General features: G+C 39.8%; 2 protein-coding genes across 3 annotated transcripts in view; one reads left to right on the forward strand and one right to left on the reverse strand.

Moving 5' to 3' along the window:
• Positions 1–3,457: 3,457 nt before the first annotated feature.
• Positions 3,458–7,556, reverse strand: METTL18 (methyltransferase 18, RPL3 N3(tau)-histidine). 2 transcript variants are annotated; one of them, XM_089479768.1, is made up of 2 exons: positions 7,095–7,556; positions 3,458–5,899 (listed from the first exon to the last, which is right to left on the reverse strand). In XM_089479768.1, exon 2 carries the CDS (start codon positions 5,880–5,882, stop codon positions 4,866–4,868), a length of 1,017 nt encoding a protein of 338 aa, XP_089335894.1. In that variant the 5' UTR covers positions 5,883–5,899; positions 7,095–7,556; the 3' UTR covers positions 3,458–4,865. The 2 variants fall into 2 exon arrangements, with proteins under 2 accessions (XP_089335894.1, XP_089335903.1); XM_089479777.1 differs by lacking the exon at positions 7,095–7,556 and adding an exon at positions 6,797–6,828.
• The window catches only part of LOC149322564 (FIGNL1-interacting regulator of recombination and mitosis-like), a 55,159-nt gene continuing 45,549 nt past the window's right edge, over positions 6,955–16,564 (forward strand). Inside the window, exons 1-5 of the mRNA XM_089479809.1 lie at positions 6,955–7,348; positions 9,547–9,587; positions 11,900–11,988; positions 14,348–14,452; positions 15,311–15,451. Of these exons, the coding sequence (XP_089335935.1) occupies positions 7,245–7,348; positions 9,547–9,587; positions 11,900–11,988; positions 14,348–14,452; positions 15,311–15,451 (480 nt within the window). The 5' untranslated portion in view covers positions 6,955–7,244. The remainder of the gene's footprint in view (positions 7,349–9,546; positions 9,588–11,899; positions 11,989–14,347; positions 14,453–15,310; positions 15,452–16,564) is intronic.

Raw genomic sequence — 16,564 nt, forward strand, 5'->3', positions numbered from 1 at the left:
GAATCTTGATCCTGTCCTCTGGGGTATTAGCTATTCCCCCTAATTTGGTGTCATCTGCAAATTTGATAAGTATGCTCCCAATTCTGTCATCCAGGTCATTGATAAAGATGTTGAATAGCACTGGACCCAGGACAGAGCCCTGTGGGACCCCACTGGTCACTTCTCTCCAGGATGAAAAGGAGCCATTGTTGAGCACCCTTTGGGTTCGGCCGGTCAACCAATTACAGATCCATTTAACAGTTCCTTTGTCTAGCCCACATTTTACAAGCTTGTTTGCAAGAATGTCATGGGAAACCTTGTCAAAGGCCTTACTGAAATCAAGATATACTATATCCACAGCATTCCCTTCATCTACCAAGCTGGTAATTATATCAAAGAAAGAGATTAGATTTGTCTGGCATGACTTGTTTCTCTGAAACCCATGTTGACTTTTTGTGATTATGGCATTGCCTTCTAGATGTTCACAGACTCTCTGTTTAATGATCTGCTCCAGAATCTTTCCTAGAACTGATGTCAGACTAACTGGACGATAATTGTTGGGATCCTCTTTTTTCCCCTTTTTGAAGATGGGGACAACGTTTGCCCTTCTCCAGTCTGCTGGGATCTCTCCTGTTCTCCAGGAGTTTTCAAATATGATTGCCAATGGCGCCGATATTACTTTTCCAGTTCTTTTAATACCCTTGGATGGAGTTCATCTGGTCCCGGAGACTTAAATTCATTTAGATTAACATTTAGATTATTGTTTTTTTATGATAGCAACTCCTGGTATAGCAATGGTCTATAGAAATAATGATCACATAATAATAAACTGCATGCAGTACAACTCTATAATCATGCACCTAGTATAATGGTTAGTGTAAACTACAAATGCATAAAATGAAACATTCTTATAACTAAGATATAAATAGATGTAGAAAAGGTAAACAAATATTTACAAAAGACAATATACAAAAAGTGTGGTAGTATCCAACTGTTAACTAATATACAATACACCATACACTCTTAGTTCTTATTGGAGAAAAGAAACCCACATCACAGTAGAATGTAGTAGAATGTGCTCCTTGTGAGTAGAATATATACCTTGTAATTAACCAGATGGCAATAAAACATCCACAATTGTATCTTTCCAGGCAATATAAATGGACAGTACAAGGAGCAAAGGACATGTTTCTGAAGAGTGTTTAATCAATAGCCAATGGCTTATCTGAATCTGAAGAAATAATAATCAAGGTAAACATAGATATATTCCTAATGAATAAACCAAAGGTCATATAAATGTTGTTTGGTTTCAACATGAAAAACACTGTTGAGTTTGTGGGACTCCTTATCAAAATGAATGTCTCTGATTTAACCCATCGGGCTTGAAGCAATGTCTATACCCAGAGCATATTCATATATGCAAATCTGTACCTATTACCACATGATTTAATGTAAAAATAAGGAACTCTACACCTCACTACAAACAGTGGATCTCCATAAATAACTGACTCACATCTCCAGGGCTCTGTGTTCTCTTTGATGAAAGTATCTTCAGTCCAACCCAAAGATGGAATGTCCTCAAATGAGTTTCTCAGCTATTGCTAATTCAATTAATTCAACTATTTCAATGGTTATTATCAGTAATGAATTAATTTCCCAAAGTCTAACAGTTATTGCAAAGTTTTGTTTGTTTGTTTTTACTTTACAAGGATGTTCTTTATCCTGGAAGTAAGTGATTAGTGTGGTATCTCAGAGTTACAACCTGGGTCTGGTGTTGTTCAACATCTGTGTAAATGACTTAGAGACTGATGCCATGGGGGCAATCTTAACAAACTTGCAGTGCTACATTTTGGATGGGAAAGGGGCAGCAAATACCCAGTACAGTCGGCCTTTCTTATACACTCATTTTTTATACACAGATTCAAGCATACATGGTTTGAAAATGTAAAAAAAAAGTATATATTGCAAATATCAAACCTTAATTTTCCATTTTTCATAAGGGACACCATTTTGCTGTCATTATATTTCATGGGACTTGAGCATACTGTATTCAAAAACCCTGGTTGGAGAGCTAACCAAATGAATTTCAATAGGGATAAATGTAAGGCACTACATCAAGGTAGCAAAAATTAAATGCACAAATATAGGAAGGATTACACCTCAATTGGACATATGTAAAGGATTTTGGGGTCTGGGTGTAGTTACAAAAAATGGCAGTGGATGAGCCTTGGGTTTGATTCAGTAGGGCTCCTTAAATTACTACCAGCTGATGTGAAATAGACTCAGTATAAACATCACTTTTTCATATAAAAAAGAAAAGAAAAGAAAAAGACCTATGATCTACCTAAAATTCATCAAACATTATTGTAAACCAAGTTGAACACAGTCAGCACCACTACATTTTCTTCCCGCACTGAGAAGCACTTGGTAGATTCAGAAGAAACTGGAGACATGACTTGAAATTCAAAAAATGGTTGTTAAATTATTACTAAAAAAGCCCACCACATTTTGGCCTCTGTCTACTCTTAGGACCTATTTTTAGTGTGCTACACAAAATTATAAAAGGATGGCATGCAAACACATAGCATCATGTTATATAAAATTATTATGCTGTGTACAGCCTGTACACACCTATTTAGAATCAAACTTGAGAAATTTCTGAACCAGGAATTCGCAAATCATTGATGGGATGTAAAGACATGTGAACACAGGCTGAAGCTATTTGGTTGGTTTTTTAAAAAAAAACCTTGTAAGAAGATTGTAGAAAAAATATAGATAGAATTCAAATAGTATAAGATCCCTTTGCATGAGTGAATGTAGATAATTTTCAGATAACATTCACATAGATATACATAGATGTTATAGGGAAAGAGACCATCAGAAAATTGTTAAACATTTTTGAAAAGTGGGAGGTCTAGATCCTCATTCAGGCTTGTATTGACCAAGGATTTTAATTTTAAAATCCACCTACAGTACTTCCTTTTTAAGCAGCATTTTCTCATTAGTGTTCACCTTCTCTATACCCCGAAATCGGAAGTCTGTTGCAAAATGTCATTCCAAGAAATGATTGCTAGGGGAACCGCTATTTAATCGTTGCTTATATCAGAAAGGTGAGCCTCTATATTTGCCAGATCTGTTTTTTTTGTATTTTAGAGATCCACACCATGTAGCTTACTTGCATCTGAGATTTTCTCACTAATGGAAATTGCCAAGAAAGCGAAAAGTGTGCATTAGTGCTACTGAACTCAATGAGGAGGGTAGATAAGGGGGATGAGAATCTGGAAAATAACAAGTAAGAGACTGGAAGAACAGTGGGGAAATCTAAGATGGTGTTGTAGAGAGACAAACAGGGAAAAGGCTAAGAGCAGATAAATATAAACTGAAGAGAAAAGTGAGCAACAGAGATGTGCGTTCTGGCTTTTGGAGCTCATGGAAGAGAAAAGAACATACACTGTGGGGTACAAAGGAGGGAGGGAGAGTTATTTATTTATTTATTTAACACCGACAATCTAATTTTCAATAAAAACTATACATTTTTAAAAAGATTAAAAAGAGGAAGAAAAAGAAAACCCACAAAACATAGCATATGTCTATGCCCCCCAATCCTAGCTGTAATGAAAAGATAAATAAAAAAGAAATATATTGTTCTACAATTACAAATTCAGCTAAATAATAAGCATAACCATACATTATTACGTAGGGTTTCTTATTGCTCAAAAAGTCCATAAAAGGTTTCCAATCTTTCAAGAAATCTTCAATTGGCCTGTTCTTTAGAACCCCTATTACCAGGGAGATTGAGGAATGTGTAGCAGAGCAGGGTGAAACCATGTGCGCTGTGGTGCACAGAGAAAAGAATGTATAGATGAAAAAGAGAAACATTGAGCTAGAGTTCTAAATAAGCTTTAAGATAGTTAACAAAGTGGCATGGCCCTCTTTGTTTAATAAAAATGGTCCTCACAGTGATTAATGTTGTGCATTCCTGCTCTAATCCATACATTTGTTCACCCAACATTATTATCAATTGCACAAACTCAATTTTTTTTCAAATCCATTGAAGGATATCAAACACCTATTTTATTATAGAAATATTACTTTCCAGAGGCAGTTTGAACAATAGATTTAGACAGAATATAATTTTAATATCCATTGCAGAACATTGAATACTATGACTGTATCTCCTTGCTCACAAACTTCTATGGGTTAGGAACGTCTAGGTGAGCTGTTTCTATGCCAGTAGGATTAGCCAAAAAAGTGAACATGAAACAGCAGACCAATGTAGAAGAAAGATTACCTCAAAAAACTGCAGTCATACATGAAGTAAATCAGCAAATAATATTTGTTGGACTAAGTTCTAAAGTTATGTACATTAAGATAGCAATGTCCAGAGTTGCTATGTAACCCACACCAAATAATTCAAATCTGTGCAAACAAACAAAAATTGATTGCATATTCAGAATAAATTATCTCAAAATGTAGGGTTTTTCAAGAATTTGTGTGTTTTGGCAAGGAGTCTATGGTCCAAAACTCATTGCAGAATTAATCCAGTTTGAGATCGCTTTAACTGCCCTGGCTCAGTACTAGGGAATCCTGGGAATTATAGTTTATTGTGGCACCAGAGCTCTCTGACAGAGAAGACTAAACGTCTCATGAAATTACAGTTCCCAGAGTTCCCTAGCATTTGAGCTACGGCAATTAAAGTGGCCCCAAACTGGATTATTTCAGCAGTGTGTTGTGGACCTCAGATAGTACAGAAAAGCAGCAGACTCAACAGGACAGAAAAGGTACCAGACATGAAAAGTACAACTAGGAACCAAGAAGAAATGCATCCTTGGTTTCCAAAAGCAAGCAAAAATGTATCTTTATTAATACCTAAAGCCAAAAACATGTTATAAGGAATTCTTAAAGACCATTTCAATAATGAAACGCTTTAACCCTTTGTCAATAACTTTAAGAATTCGAGACTTAAAAACATTTTTCTCTTCAATGAATTTTGTAAAAAGGAGAATCCCACCTCCACACCCAAAGTAATGTGCTTTGCTAGCCAAATAAACACAGCCATTTGGTCCCAGTAAATTTGAAAGTGTGTCATGCAAAACCTCATAGTAATCAGGATTGTAAACAGTCTCTGAAGTGAGTATGATATCATATTTTGCTAAAGGTTGATTACTATTTAAAAGGAGCTTGGTAAACTCTGACCATTCCCCAGAAAATAATCTGCATTTAGAGAGCATGTCTAGGTTGAAATCTTTTTCCCCACAATGTGTTAGAGAGAGCTCAATAATTCCTCCATCATCATCACTCTGATGAGCACAGTTGACCAGAACATTAGGTAGGGTTATTTCTTCAATCACTGAGCTGTTATAATCCTGAAAGTGGACTTCTTCAGCATTTCTTTTTAATGCAGCTATTCCCAGCAGTCCAGCCCCACAGCCAAGGTCCAGAACCAATTTGTGTCCAAACTGAATCTCAGCTTCTGACAAGTAATTTAGGAGATCAAAGGTACACTCCCAGATCTTCAGACCACCTTCATAGACACCAGGGATTAGGTCAGAATGAGAGGAAATGGGATCTGGGAACGCTACTTCCACTACTGAAATATCTGGGCAGTGAGTTCCAGGTAGAGTCCCCATAATTTTGTTTTCCAACACTTTGCTGACATCTGTAGGCATAGCATGCTCTTTGGCAGACTGAGGATCAGAATGTTTCTTTGGCAGAGTCACCTGCCCGCTTTGACTCAGAGCAGAGCAGTCTGAGAGCGACTTCTGGCTTATTTGTTTTTCTTCTGAGGAAACCTCCTTGTGCTTTGTGCTTTCATTCTCTTGAACCACCTCCGGTGCCATTTTTCCAATTCCAGCAGTACCTTCTACTGCATTGTTTATGGAGAAGTTGAACTGAAATTCCATTTTCGTCTGAAGCAGGCCTGAGAAAGCAATATATGTCCAAAATATCAATATGGAGACATGATACTACATACCATCTTTTAAAAAAGGCCAAAGTTATATACAACTAAGACTCTATCCACACTGCAGAAATAATCCAGTTTGACATCACTTTAACTGCTATGGAGTTCTGGGTATTGTAGTTTGTTGTGGCACCAGAGCTCTCTGACAAAGAAGGCTAAATGCCTCACAAAACTACAAACCAGACCCCAGAATTCCATAGCACTGAGCCAGAGTAGTAAAAGTGGTGTTAAACTGCATTATTTCTGCAGTGCATCTGGAACAATTGTGCACGTTAAATCTGTTGCTGTTTCCTGTCTCAACCCACAGGGATTGCTACCTAAGAAATAAAGGCCATTTCTGAGGAAGCGGGCTGAAGTCTAGGAAGGCTCATGCTACCATCTTCTCTCTTTCAATTCGTTTCAAAGGCGCTGCAAGATCGCTTGGCATATTGTTTATCCAGATCAACACTGCTATGTCTCTGTATTATTATTATTATTATTATTATCATCATTACTAATTTCTATTTGCTTAACCTTTTATTTCTATATGTAGTTTTTAATGTAAAATGGATTTTTTTAAAAAGGCAATTAAAAAAAAGAGCAAAGAAACAACGCTTTTAAAAACTAAAAAACGGAAAAGCAAAACGCGGGGAAAGAGCCTGGCTATTGCTGCGTCCACACTTTGGAAACCATGCGGTTTGAGACCACTTGAACTGCCCTGACAGATATGGTGATGAGTCTGTCCCTGTCTTCCCACTCCACTGAATGCATCTGAGGAAGTAGACTTTAGTCTAGGAAAGCGCCTGCTGCCCGCTCCTTTCTTTCAGTGAGCCTCAAAGGTGCTGCAAGGACCCTCTATATACTGATTCCACATGCCTTTGAATTCCTGGCTGGATGCTATGGAATTCTGGGGGGGGGGGGGGGGAGAGAGAGAGAGAGAGAGAGAGCGCTGACAAGAAACTACAACTCCCAGGATTCCCTCGCAGTGAAAGTGATGCCAAGATGGCCTCTTCCCCAGCAGGGTTCCCCCTAGGCTAGCCCTGGGCCAGGGCAGCCAAAGCAGGGTCAGCCTGGGCCAGAGGAGTAGGCCGGCCTCCTCAGTCCCATTCCTCTCTCCGCAGAGGCCCCAAAACGGGAAGGGAAGGGGGGAGGCCCGAGGAGGGCCCCCACTCACCTCAGCCTTAATCCTGGCGCTTATTATGATTCTCTCGGCGGCGGGCGCGGTGCCTGACGGGAGAGGCCTGGGCGCGGCCTCCTCCAGGCCTCCTCCGCCTTCTCTCTCCGAGGCGCCAGATTCGGAAGTAGGCCGCTGCTGAGGGGAGCCATGGCCCAAGCCGAGCCCGAGGCGCTGTCGCTGCTGGCCCAGGTGGAGGCCTGGGGGCCTCAGGAGTGCCGGCGCCGGCTCCCCACTGCCCTGCCCCGGCTCCTCATATCCTTTGCCCGGAGGAGGGGGAGGAGGAGAAGGGGCAGTAGTGCTGCTGCTGCGGGGAAAGGAGATGGCAGCCATGTGGGGGCATAGCAGCCAGGGTTCTTATTTGTCGGAAGGGTGGCCTCCTCCTTCTCCATCAGGAGTTTCCAAAAGGTCCTCCATTCTGGGCGGCTTCCTGGTCTCTTCCAGTTCTGTGATTCTGGGGCCACACAGTGTATACTTAGGCACACGCCCCTCTCTCTTCCATGCCACCCTTCTCTGAAGATGCCAGCCACAGATGCTGGAGAAACTCTTCTAGAAGAATGCAGTTACATTTACGTTAGAGTTTCTAGCGTTTGCAGTTGTTTGGGGGGGAGGGGGGTCTGGAAGGGTTTGTTCCTGATGTTTCACCTCCATCTGTGGCTGGCATCTTGAGAGGACGCTGGCAAGGAAGAGAGCGGGGAATGTGACTGTGTGACCCTGAGTTGGGAGGAGTGATTTACATGTGCGGAGTCAAAGGCTTTCATGACCAGCATCCATAGTTTTTTGTGGGTTATTCAGGCTATGAGGCCATGTTCTGGAAGACTTTATTCCTGATGTTTCACCAGCATCTGTGCTTGGCATCTTCAGAGAATGATGGCATGGAAGAGAGTGGGGTATATATATAAGTATAGGCCTTGACATTCAAGAACAGATCAACACAGAGATTAACATGTTAAACCGCTTCCTCCCATAGCCCTGTTTAAATACTTGAAGGGATGTCATAGTGAGGAGGGAGCAAGCTTGTTTTCTGCTGCTCCAAAGACTAGGACCCAGAGCAATGGATGCAAGTTACAGGAACAGAGATTCCACCTCAACATTAGGAGGAACTTCCTGACAGTAAGGGCTGTTTGACAGTGGAACACACTCCTTCCTCGAAGTGTAGTGGAGTTTCCTTCCCTGGAGGTCTTTAAACAGAGGCTGGATGGCCATCTGTCAAAGGGGATGCTTTGATTAAGAGTTCCTGCATGGCAGAATGGGGTTGGACTGGATGGCCCTTGTAGTCTATTCAAACTCTATGATTATATTCTATGATTCTAGGGTCACACAGTATATATATATATATATATACACACACACACACACACACACCACTCTTCCATGCCACCATTCTGTGAAGATGCCAGCAACAGATGCTGGTGAAACACTAGGAATAAACTCTTCTATAACATGGCCTAATAGCCCTAAAACCCACCAAAAAAAAAAAAAAAAAAAAAAAAAAACCCACTATGGATGCTGGAAATGAAAGCCTTTGACTTCACATTTCTAGCTTTTTGTTTCTAATGTTGTACATTTTTCTTGCATGTCCTACATTTTGCGATGCCTTGTCCTTGGTGATAAGGATATCTGGTCACCTTCATAGTGTGGGTGTCCCAAAAGTATTAATAGAAGGTGCATCTACACTGTAGAACTAATATAGTTTGACATCACTTTTAAGTGCTATGGCTCCATCTTATGGGATGCTAGGGTTTCTAGTTTTACAAGGTCTTTAGCCTTCTCTACTAAAAGAACGCTGACGCCTCACAAAACTACAAATCCCAGGATTCTATAGGATGGAGGTAAGGCTGTTAAAGTGGTGTCACTGCATTACTTCTACAGTGTAGACGCACCCAGAGTGGCAGAATGGTTCCAGTGGAGTGAAGTTGTTCTTATCCTCTCCATAAAACTTCACTGAGGGGAATCCGGTCTAATTGAAAAGTCCCAGATTTTATTCTTGTTCTTTCCAATTTTACATTGAAGAGCTATACATGTTAGACTTTATACAAGCTCCCCAGGTAGGTTTATTTTAAGCCAGTACAAAATTGGAAAGAAGAATAAAATCAGACTTTTCAATCAGTATGGATGAGAGTACCAGTCACCCTCAGACTAATAACATTTATACAGTATATTGAAGGAATTGGCTTCTGAATCTTCCTTGCCTATTAAAATCCTATGACATTCAATGGGGTCACCATATGTTGACAGGCAACTTGGTTGCATATACACACATGCATTATAAGAATAAAGGGAAATGGGGCAGAGAACCATGTGAAGCAGGCTTGGCTATTAATGAGAAATATTTGATTATATCAACAAGCAGATCCAATGGAAAATAAATTTAATAAATCCTACTCTAAACAGCTTTTTGGCAGTCTCTGTTGACAGATATATGTATTATTTGTTTTCCTTAGTACTTGTACTCTGTTTATCAGATGGCTAACAATTGGAGCCAGCGTATTTGTAAGTAATTTAAATGCTAACTCTAGTGTGTACTTTCAAATGCTTGTCTGGTTGCAGTTATTGTACAAGTATTCATATGTGTAATGTATTCTGTCTTGCTTTTCTAAGTTGTTTTATGAATTTGCATGAAAAATACTAGCATTACATACAGTTGGCCCTTCTTATCTGCAAAGGATACATTCCAGACTTCCCCTGCAGATAAGAAAAAACGTGACCTCAAGTCTCATTGTCCTCAATGGTGGCACAATATGCATGCACCACCACTGAGAATGCTCCAACCCTGCATTCTGGCAACACCACATAGGGGATGGGATGAGATTGTTCTTTGCTACTGCCAGGCTTCCACTGCTTCCTCCTCTGCCAGGGCCTCCAGAGACCACTCCCGGGCTGGGCTTGACTAGGACAGGCAGGGTGACAAACAAAACAAACAGCTTCATTTATATACCGTTTCATACTGAACTAACAGTGTCTAAGCGTTTTACAACTGTAAGCTATTTGCCCCCAACAATCTGGGTATTCATTTTAGCGACCTCGGAAGGATGCAAGCCTGAGTCGAGCCTTATGGTTTTGAGTGAGTGGCTGCAGTACAGGCATTTATCCACTGCGCCACCAGGGCACCAGTGACCATCCAAACTTTCTTAATTCACAATCCTCTTAGTATTTCAGTAAGTATTTAGGAATGGATTTTGAGAGAGGGAAATTGTTGGAATTGAAAAGACTTAAGCATCCATCCCCACTTCTCAAGATTATTATGTTGTTATGGGCTCTCAGGTGGGTTTCAATCCTACCAGTAAGAGACACGTAAGAGGGTATTGAAAACTCTGGATTGTGGCTTGCTTTATTGAATAAATCCATCTGTAAAGTCTTCCTCTTTTCCTATTGCTTACTGTAAACAGGTAATAGGCATTACCTGTTTTTTCTACTGACTTATTGTTGTTATAATTATATAACTTCCCCACACATTTGACACTACACCTATTCTCAAAAGAAACTGCAGTCCATCATATCTTGTGGATAAGCATACCTGTGTTTCTATACATCGGTCTGTCCCAGTTACAGTTTCTGTTTTCAGATGCCATCTTTTTAAAAGTTCTTTTAAGCATACAGCTCAAGTATGTTCTAAGACCCTTTGAGAAGATAGTCCACTAAAATTTGAAGGAGAGTTTCAAAAACTGATACAAAGGTAGTCCACTTGATTAATGTTGAGACTGAATTAAATATTTGAGGTGAGGATCCAAAAAAAACAACAAAAAAAACTTGAAGGGTGTGAAAGGCAGGGCGTGACATTTGCAGGAAATAACATGGGGACAGGGAACTAAAAATGATAAGACAGGACACTGAACAGGAAGGAGGAGGGGATTTTTTAAAATTTGGAAGACCAGAAAAAATAGTCATGCCCTGTCTCCCATTTTGGGAATGAGATACAAAACCTGTCCTCAGGCACACAGATACACCATCCATCTACCACCTGTTGCTGAATCCTGCAACATCCCCTACACCAGCTGGCCTGATCATTACTTCCAGATGGTGTTGGGACCTTGGAGCTGCATAGGAATTTGGCAACATGAAGGAGAAAATATGCAACTTTCCAGAAAAACCATGCTCATGGTGTTTTTCATTATGTGCACAAAATGTATGCCAATATCAAAAATAATATTCCCGGCGGGCTGAGTGACAGCTCTATAGTGTTAGATCCAAGCTTCTGATGCTGGCCTCAATGTGCTTAAACTTGCAGTCTTTCAAAATGTTATCCTACATCTTTCTCGAAGTGACCACTGAGCATAGGTTACTTATTTACTCCAAAAGTTAATCCTAGATGAAAATGCCAAAATAATACTTTCATATGTATTTGATCACTTATTTATGGTAAAAGGTTGCATTAATATACACAAACATATAAGCTTCAGGTTTATTAAGCGTATCCAGAGGAGGGTGACCAAAATGGTGAGGGGTATAGTAACCATGCTCTGTGAGGAGAGACTTAGGGAGCTGGGTTTGTTTAGCCTGGAGAAGAGAAGGTTAAGAGGTGATATGATAGCCCTGTTTAAATATTTGAAGATGTGTCACATTGAGGATGGTGCAAGCTTATTTTCTGCTGCTCTAGAAAATAGGACCCAGAGCAATGCAATCTACAGGAAAAGAGATTCCAGCTCAACATTAGGAAGAACTTCCTGACAGTAAGAGCTGTTTGACAGTGGTTTTTAAACAGAGGCTGGATGGCCATCGGTTGTGGGTGTTTTTATTCACATGCATGGCAGCTCTATAATTCTATGATTCTAAATAATGGTTTTCCTAAACTTACTTATTTACAGGTGTTTTAAGGACCTTGATGGAGAGATTTCTACCACAAATTAATCTTACTGATTTAGAGCAAACATTTTCATCTATAATATTGCCAAAGGTATGGCACTGTATTTTATGTACTTTTGTGCAAATTGAGAGACATCATCGGGGGGGGGGGGTTACGGAGCCACCAGGTGACAGTCTAAGAGAGGGTCACTCTCCACTGCTCCTCAAACCTGATGTTTGATAGAAATGGGCTGTGGCATTTGTCTGCATCCTTTTAAAACACTGAAGAGATGGTGTGAGTGGACGAGGCTCAGTGGGAGGAGAATGGAGAGGAGCCAGTGGCATAGAAAGCATTCATTTGTACTTAGAAGACTTTACTAGAGACAGTACTTACTACTTTAGCTTGGTAGTTCAGGTCTGAGAACAGACCAAAGGCTGGACTGACCAAAGGAGTAAACTTTCCCTTATTTATACAATTATACAATCTGTTTATACAATTTTCCTAGCTGTTGGGAGATGAGATGGATCACAGCTGTACACTTCACATTTCTTTGCTGTGCTATATAACCCTTGGGAATCTATCTTCCATCAGCCTGCCCTGAGGTGTGTGTATTTTTGCATTGGGACCCCACTTTCAAGCCATGGGATGGTCTCAGGCTTGGGTCCAAAACACACTGCAGAAATAATTTAGTTTGAGACCGCCTTTAACTGCCCTGTCTCAATGCTAGGGCATTCTGTGAACTGTAATTTTGTGAGACATTTAGCCCTTTCTCTGCTTGTCAGAGAGCTTTGGTGCCTAAGTGAAGTACAAATCTCAGGATTCCCTAGCACTGAGCCAGGTCAAATAAAGCGGTCTCTGCAGAAATAATCCGGTTTGATATCATTTTAACTGCCCTGGTTCAGTGCTAGGGACTTCTGGGAATGGTAGTTTTGTGAGACATTTTAGCCTTCTTTTTCAGTGCCACAATAAACTACAATTCCCAGGATTCGCTAACACTGAGCCAGAGCAGTTAAAACGATCTCAGACTGGATTATTTCTGCAGTGTGTTTTCAACCTTGGTAGAATTATGTCGCTGAGGGGCCCATTGGTTATGAAAGAATGCTGGACCCCTTTACTGAACGGACCAGAACGTTTCTCTGTTGTAGACCAGCTGCTACATCAGTTACCATCAGTAAGTCTTTTTTTCATGATATTAGTGGCTGAAGAAGGGGCAGAAATTGCAACCAAGGCTGTTGCCACCTACAAAATTAATGCAGTTTGATAATGCTTTAATAATAATAAAATAATAAAAAAATGATTTATTTGTATCCCACCCAATCACAAGGAATCCAGGCGGGTAACAACAATTAAAAATACAATAAAAATACAATAAAATTCAAAATAATCCCTTCTCAATCCCCCATCCCAGTGCTAAAACAAACAATATCAATAAACAATATAAAAAACATTAAAATGGGATTAGCTAAAAATTGGGGGGGGGGAGAATTGGGTGTACAGAGAGAAGGACAGTTAGCAGTTGCATTCATATATTCTTGTTCAGGGAGGGGAAGCTAAGTTGGGAGGGCCTGTTGGAAGAGATCTGTCTTAAGGGCCTTCTTGAAGGCTGTAAGAGTGGAAATGTGGCAAATCTCCTCCGGCAGGTCATTCCATAGTTTCAGAGCAGCGATGGAGAAAACCCCTTTAACAGTCATGGCTGCACTATATGGAGTACTGGGATATATTGTGGCAGCAGAGCTCTCTGACAGAGAAGGCTAAATATCTCACAGAATTACAAATTCCAGAATTTCATAGCATTGAGCCATGGCAGTTAAAGCAATGTTAAACTGCATTAATTCTGCAGTGTAGATGCAACTAAGTTCTATCTCAAGCAGTAGTAAAGGAGAAGGTATCTCCATTAATTAAATTAAATAACCCATAAGAATTGTACATGGAATCACACAAGCCCTGCCTTGGCCAGCAGAGTCAAAGATCCAGAAGGCATATGTATGATGGCCTGCCTAATATCTGGGCTTCTTGAGCCTTCTCCTTTTTCATGGCTCATTTCCTCATTCCAAAGGTGCTTGTGCAGTTCAGGACAGCTGACCACAGTACTGTACTACTGGAAATTTACATGCGTATGCAAAGGTCTTTAACTCTTGGCCTTCTTCACTAGCTGGGTGCTCATCTGGATTCTTCTGAACATTCTCAAGGAGGGCATCTGTAGCATCGAGTAAACATTTATATTATCTCTTAATATGAAGGTTTTGTGTTTAGTTGTGATGGTTAAAATCACAAATCAGTACTGGGTTTTACAACATTATCCTCAATTTTTTTATCCCAGATTTGTCTTGTACTTAGAAATCATAAGTGCTGGCAGACAGTATCAGTCCTATAATAATGCCCTGAATTATGGTTGCATTTAATATATAGAATACTCACATTTGGTTCTCTGCTTCTGTTGTTTTAATCATAATTCTCTTTGTTCTAACAGACAGTAGAGTTCTTTGATCTTTTGTTATATGAGATATCAAGCCAGGCTGAACCATTAACAAGCCAGAATGAAGAATTACACATGACAGTAAAGAACCATATACAGGTAAATATAACAAAATTAATTTTGATAAGGGGAATTGCACTTATTACATTTTTGCTATGTTGGCCAAATGTTTCTTTTGTCAATATACTAAATTTATAAAATTTAAACCCATTGGGAAATTTGTAAGTATTGGGTTGTTTTAGCTGTTTTGTACAACATTGGCCTGTTTCTACTTAAAGGAATTCTGTTAAAATGTATAGAACAATAGACTTATTTTCAGGAGAGCAAATTGAAGTTTGTCTCCTCTTTATGTTTGACATAATTCAGACAGCTGCTGAATTATGACTGGCCTACACATTTGTCTTACCTATGCCCATTCTTATCCATTCTGACAATATAGGATAAATATTACAGGCTGTGTTCTCAAGTAGTCAGTTATTAAGCTTGGAGCAAGAAAGAAAGAAAGAAAGAAAGAAAGAATAGAGAGTGACATGAAATTGACACTTTTTGCAGTGCTACTGGACTAATTCAGTGGGCTGTTGGCAGCCACATGTTTTAGGTAGCACATGTAATCACAGCTTGAGTCAGTTGTTTAAAACCACCTATGTTAACGCTGGGTCAGTTATTCATACCTATCAAAATATCGTGAAAAAATGATTATTGCATTTGACTTCTCCTTAATGCATATTAGTTGGCAAGTGGTGGCATTTGTATAAGGGCTCTGCCCATGGCAGTTGTCTAAAATTTAACTTACAAGTTCATGTTCCAGGGACTGAAAGCAGAGAACATAGATATTTACTTTATGTTTTTTTTTCCTTGACTTGAGACAGTAACCTAGCAAATAGATAGGTTTTAAAATTTATGTTAGACTGTTGTTTCTGCTTGATGCTTTTATTAATAAGATGCTTTCCTATGCAGACTCTGGTACTAGTGCTGGAAGTATTAACAGGGTGTGTGCGACACATCTGTACTTTGCAAGAAGCTTTGCCATTGGATTATGTTCACAGTCTTCCACTCTCTGTTCTTCATATAATCAAGAAGACATATATACACTGCAAGGTTGGTGAGTTTAATCATTGAATTGGTCTTGCTGTGTGCCTTCAAGTTGTTTATGACTTATGGTGACCTTAAGGCAAATCTGTCATAGGTTTTCTTGAGAAGATTTATTCAGAGGGTTTGCCTTTGCCTCTCTCTGAGGCTGAGTGTGACTTGCCTAAAATTATCCTGTGGGTTTCCATGGCTGAGCAGAGATTCAAACCCTGGTCACTAGAGTCGTAGTCCAGTGCTCAAACTGCTACACTTTTCTGGCTGGTGTAGAGGTGCAATATTCATGATATAACAGAAAATAAACAGTTGTAGGCTTTTAAAAAAGACAATGAAATATTAGAATCAGTTTTCTAATCCCCAGTATTAGAAACTGAATCTGAATTTGTATTCTCACTTGCTCTTCATGGTCTCTGTGACTCATACATATGGGTAGTTCTGCAGCTGTGCAGCTCCATGTGTGGAAAGTTCTAGAGTTAGTTAGTGCTTTTAGCAGGAAGTCTGCCCCCTCTTGCTTTCATCTAGTCCTAGAGCTTTCCTACCCAATCTGCTCAGTTTCTTTTCATCTGCTGTGCTAGCATCATCATAGGGAACTAAGTCCTTGGAGCTTAGACCTGTTTTGCTTCAAATCTTGTTCTTTTTTAATGCTTTTGGTGAATTTTGCTTTCTGTTCTTTTATTTTTTCTGTATTTCCTTTAGTTTTTCATCATGCATTTTTTTTAGAGCTGTAGGGTGGTTTTGTCTACCTTTTCCCCTCTCCTGTTTGCCAGTTTATGGCTTCTGTGGGCCTTTTTAAGAAGTGCCTCAAGTGTTGCCAGAAGAGTCTCACTCTGTTGGTCATTTCTGTTGTCTCCTCTGTGTGCTGAGACTCACATCATTGATATCTACATTCACTGCCAGCTTTTTATACCCCAGGCCCACAGAAACTGAGCCTCTTGACAAAAGGCATTCTGGGAAGCTGCCATAAATACTTGACTAAAAAAAAAAGCTGATCTAAAAAAAATCTTAAGCAGATGTTTCTTCAAGCTGGAGAGCCATGGAACACCTTGCTGGGAATCCCTGTACTTTGCATTTGCAAGGATCTGTCTCTCACTCTGCTTCTACTGTTTCAGGTAGCCAGACCTATTC

Source organism: Sceloporus occidentalis, unplaced genomic scaffold, assembly GCF_023333645.1.
Source record: "Sceloporus occidentalis isolate IW3139 unplaced genomic scaffold, rSceOcc1.0.p SCAF_1, whole genome shotgun sequence".
NCBI classification, from domain to species: domain Eukaryota; kingdom Metazoa; phylum Chordata; class Lepidosauria; order Squamata; family Phrynosomatidae; genus Sceloporus; species Sceloporus occidentalis.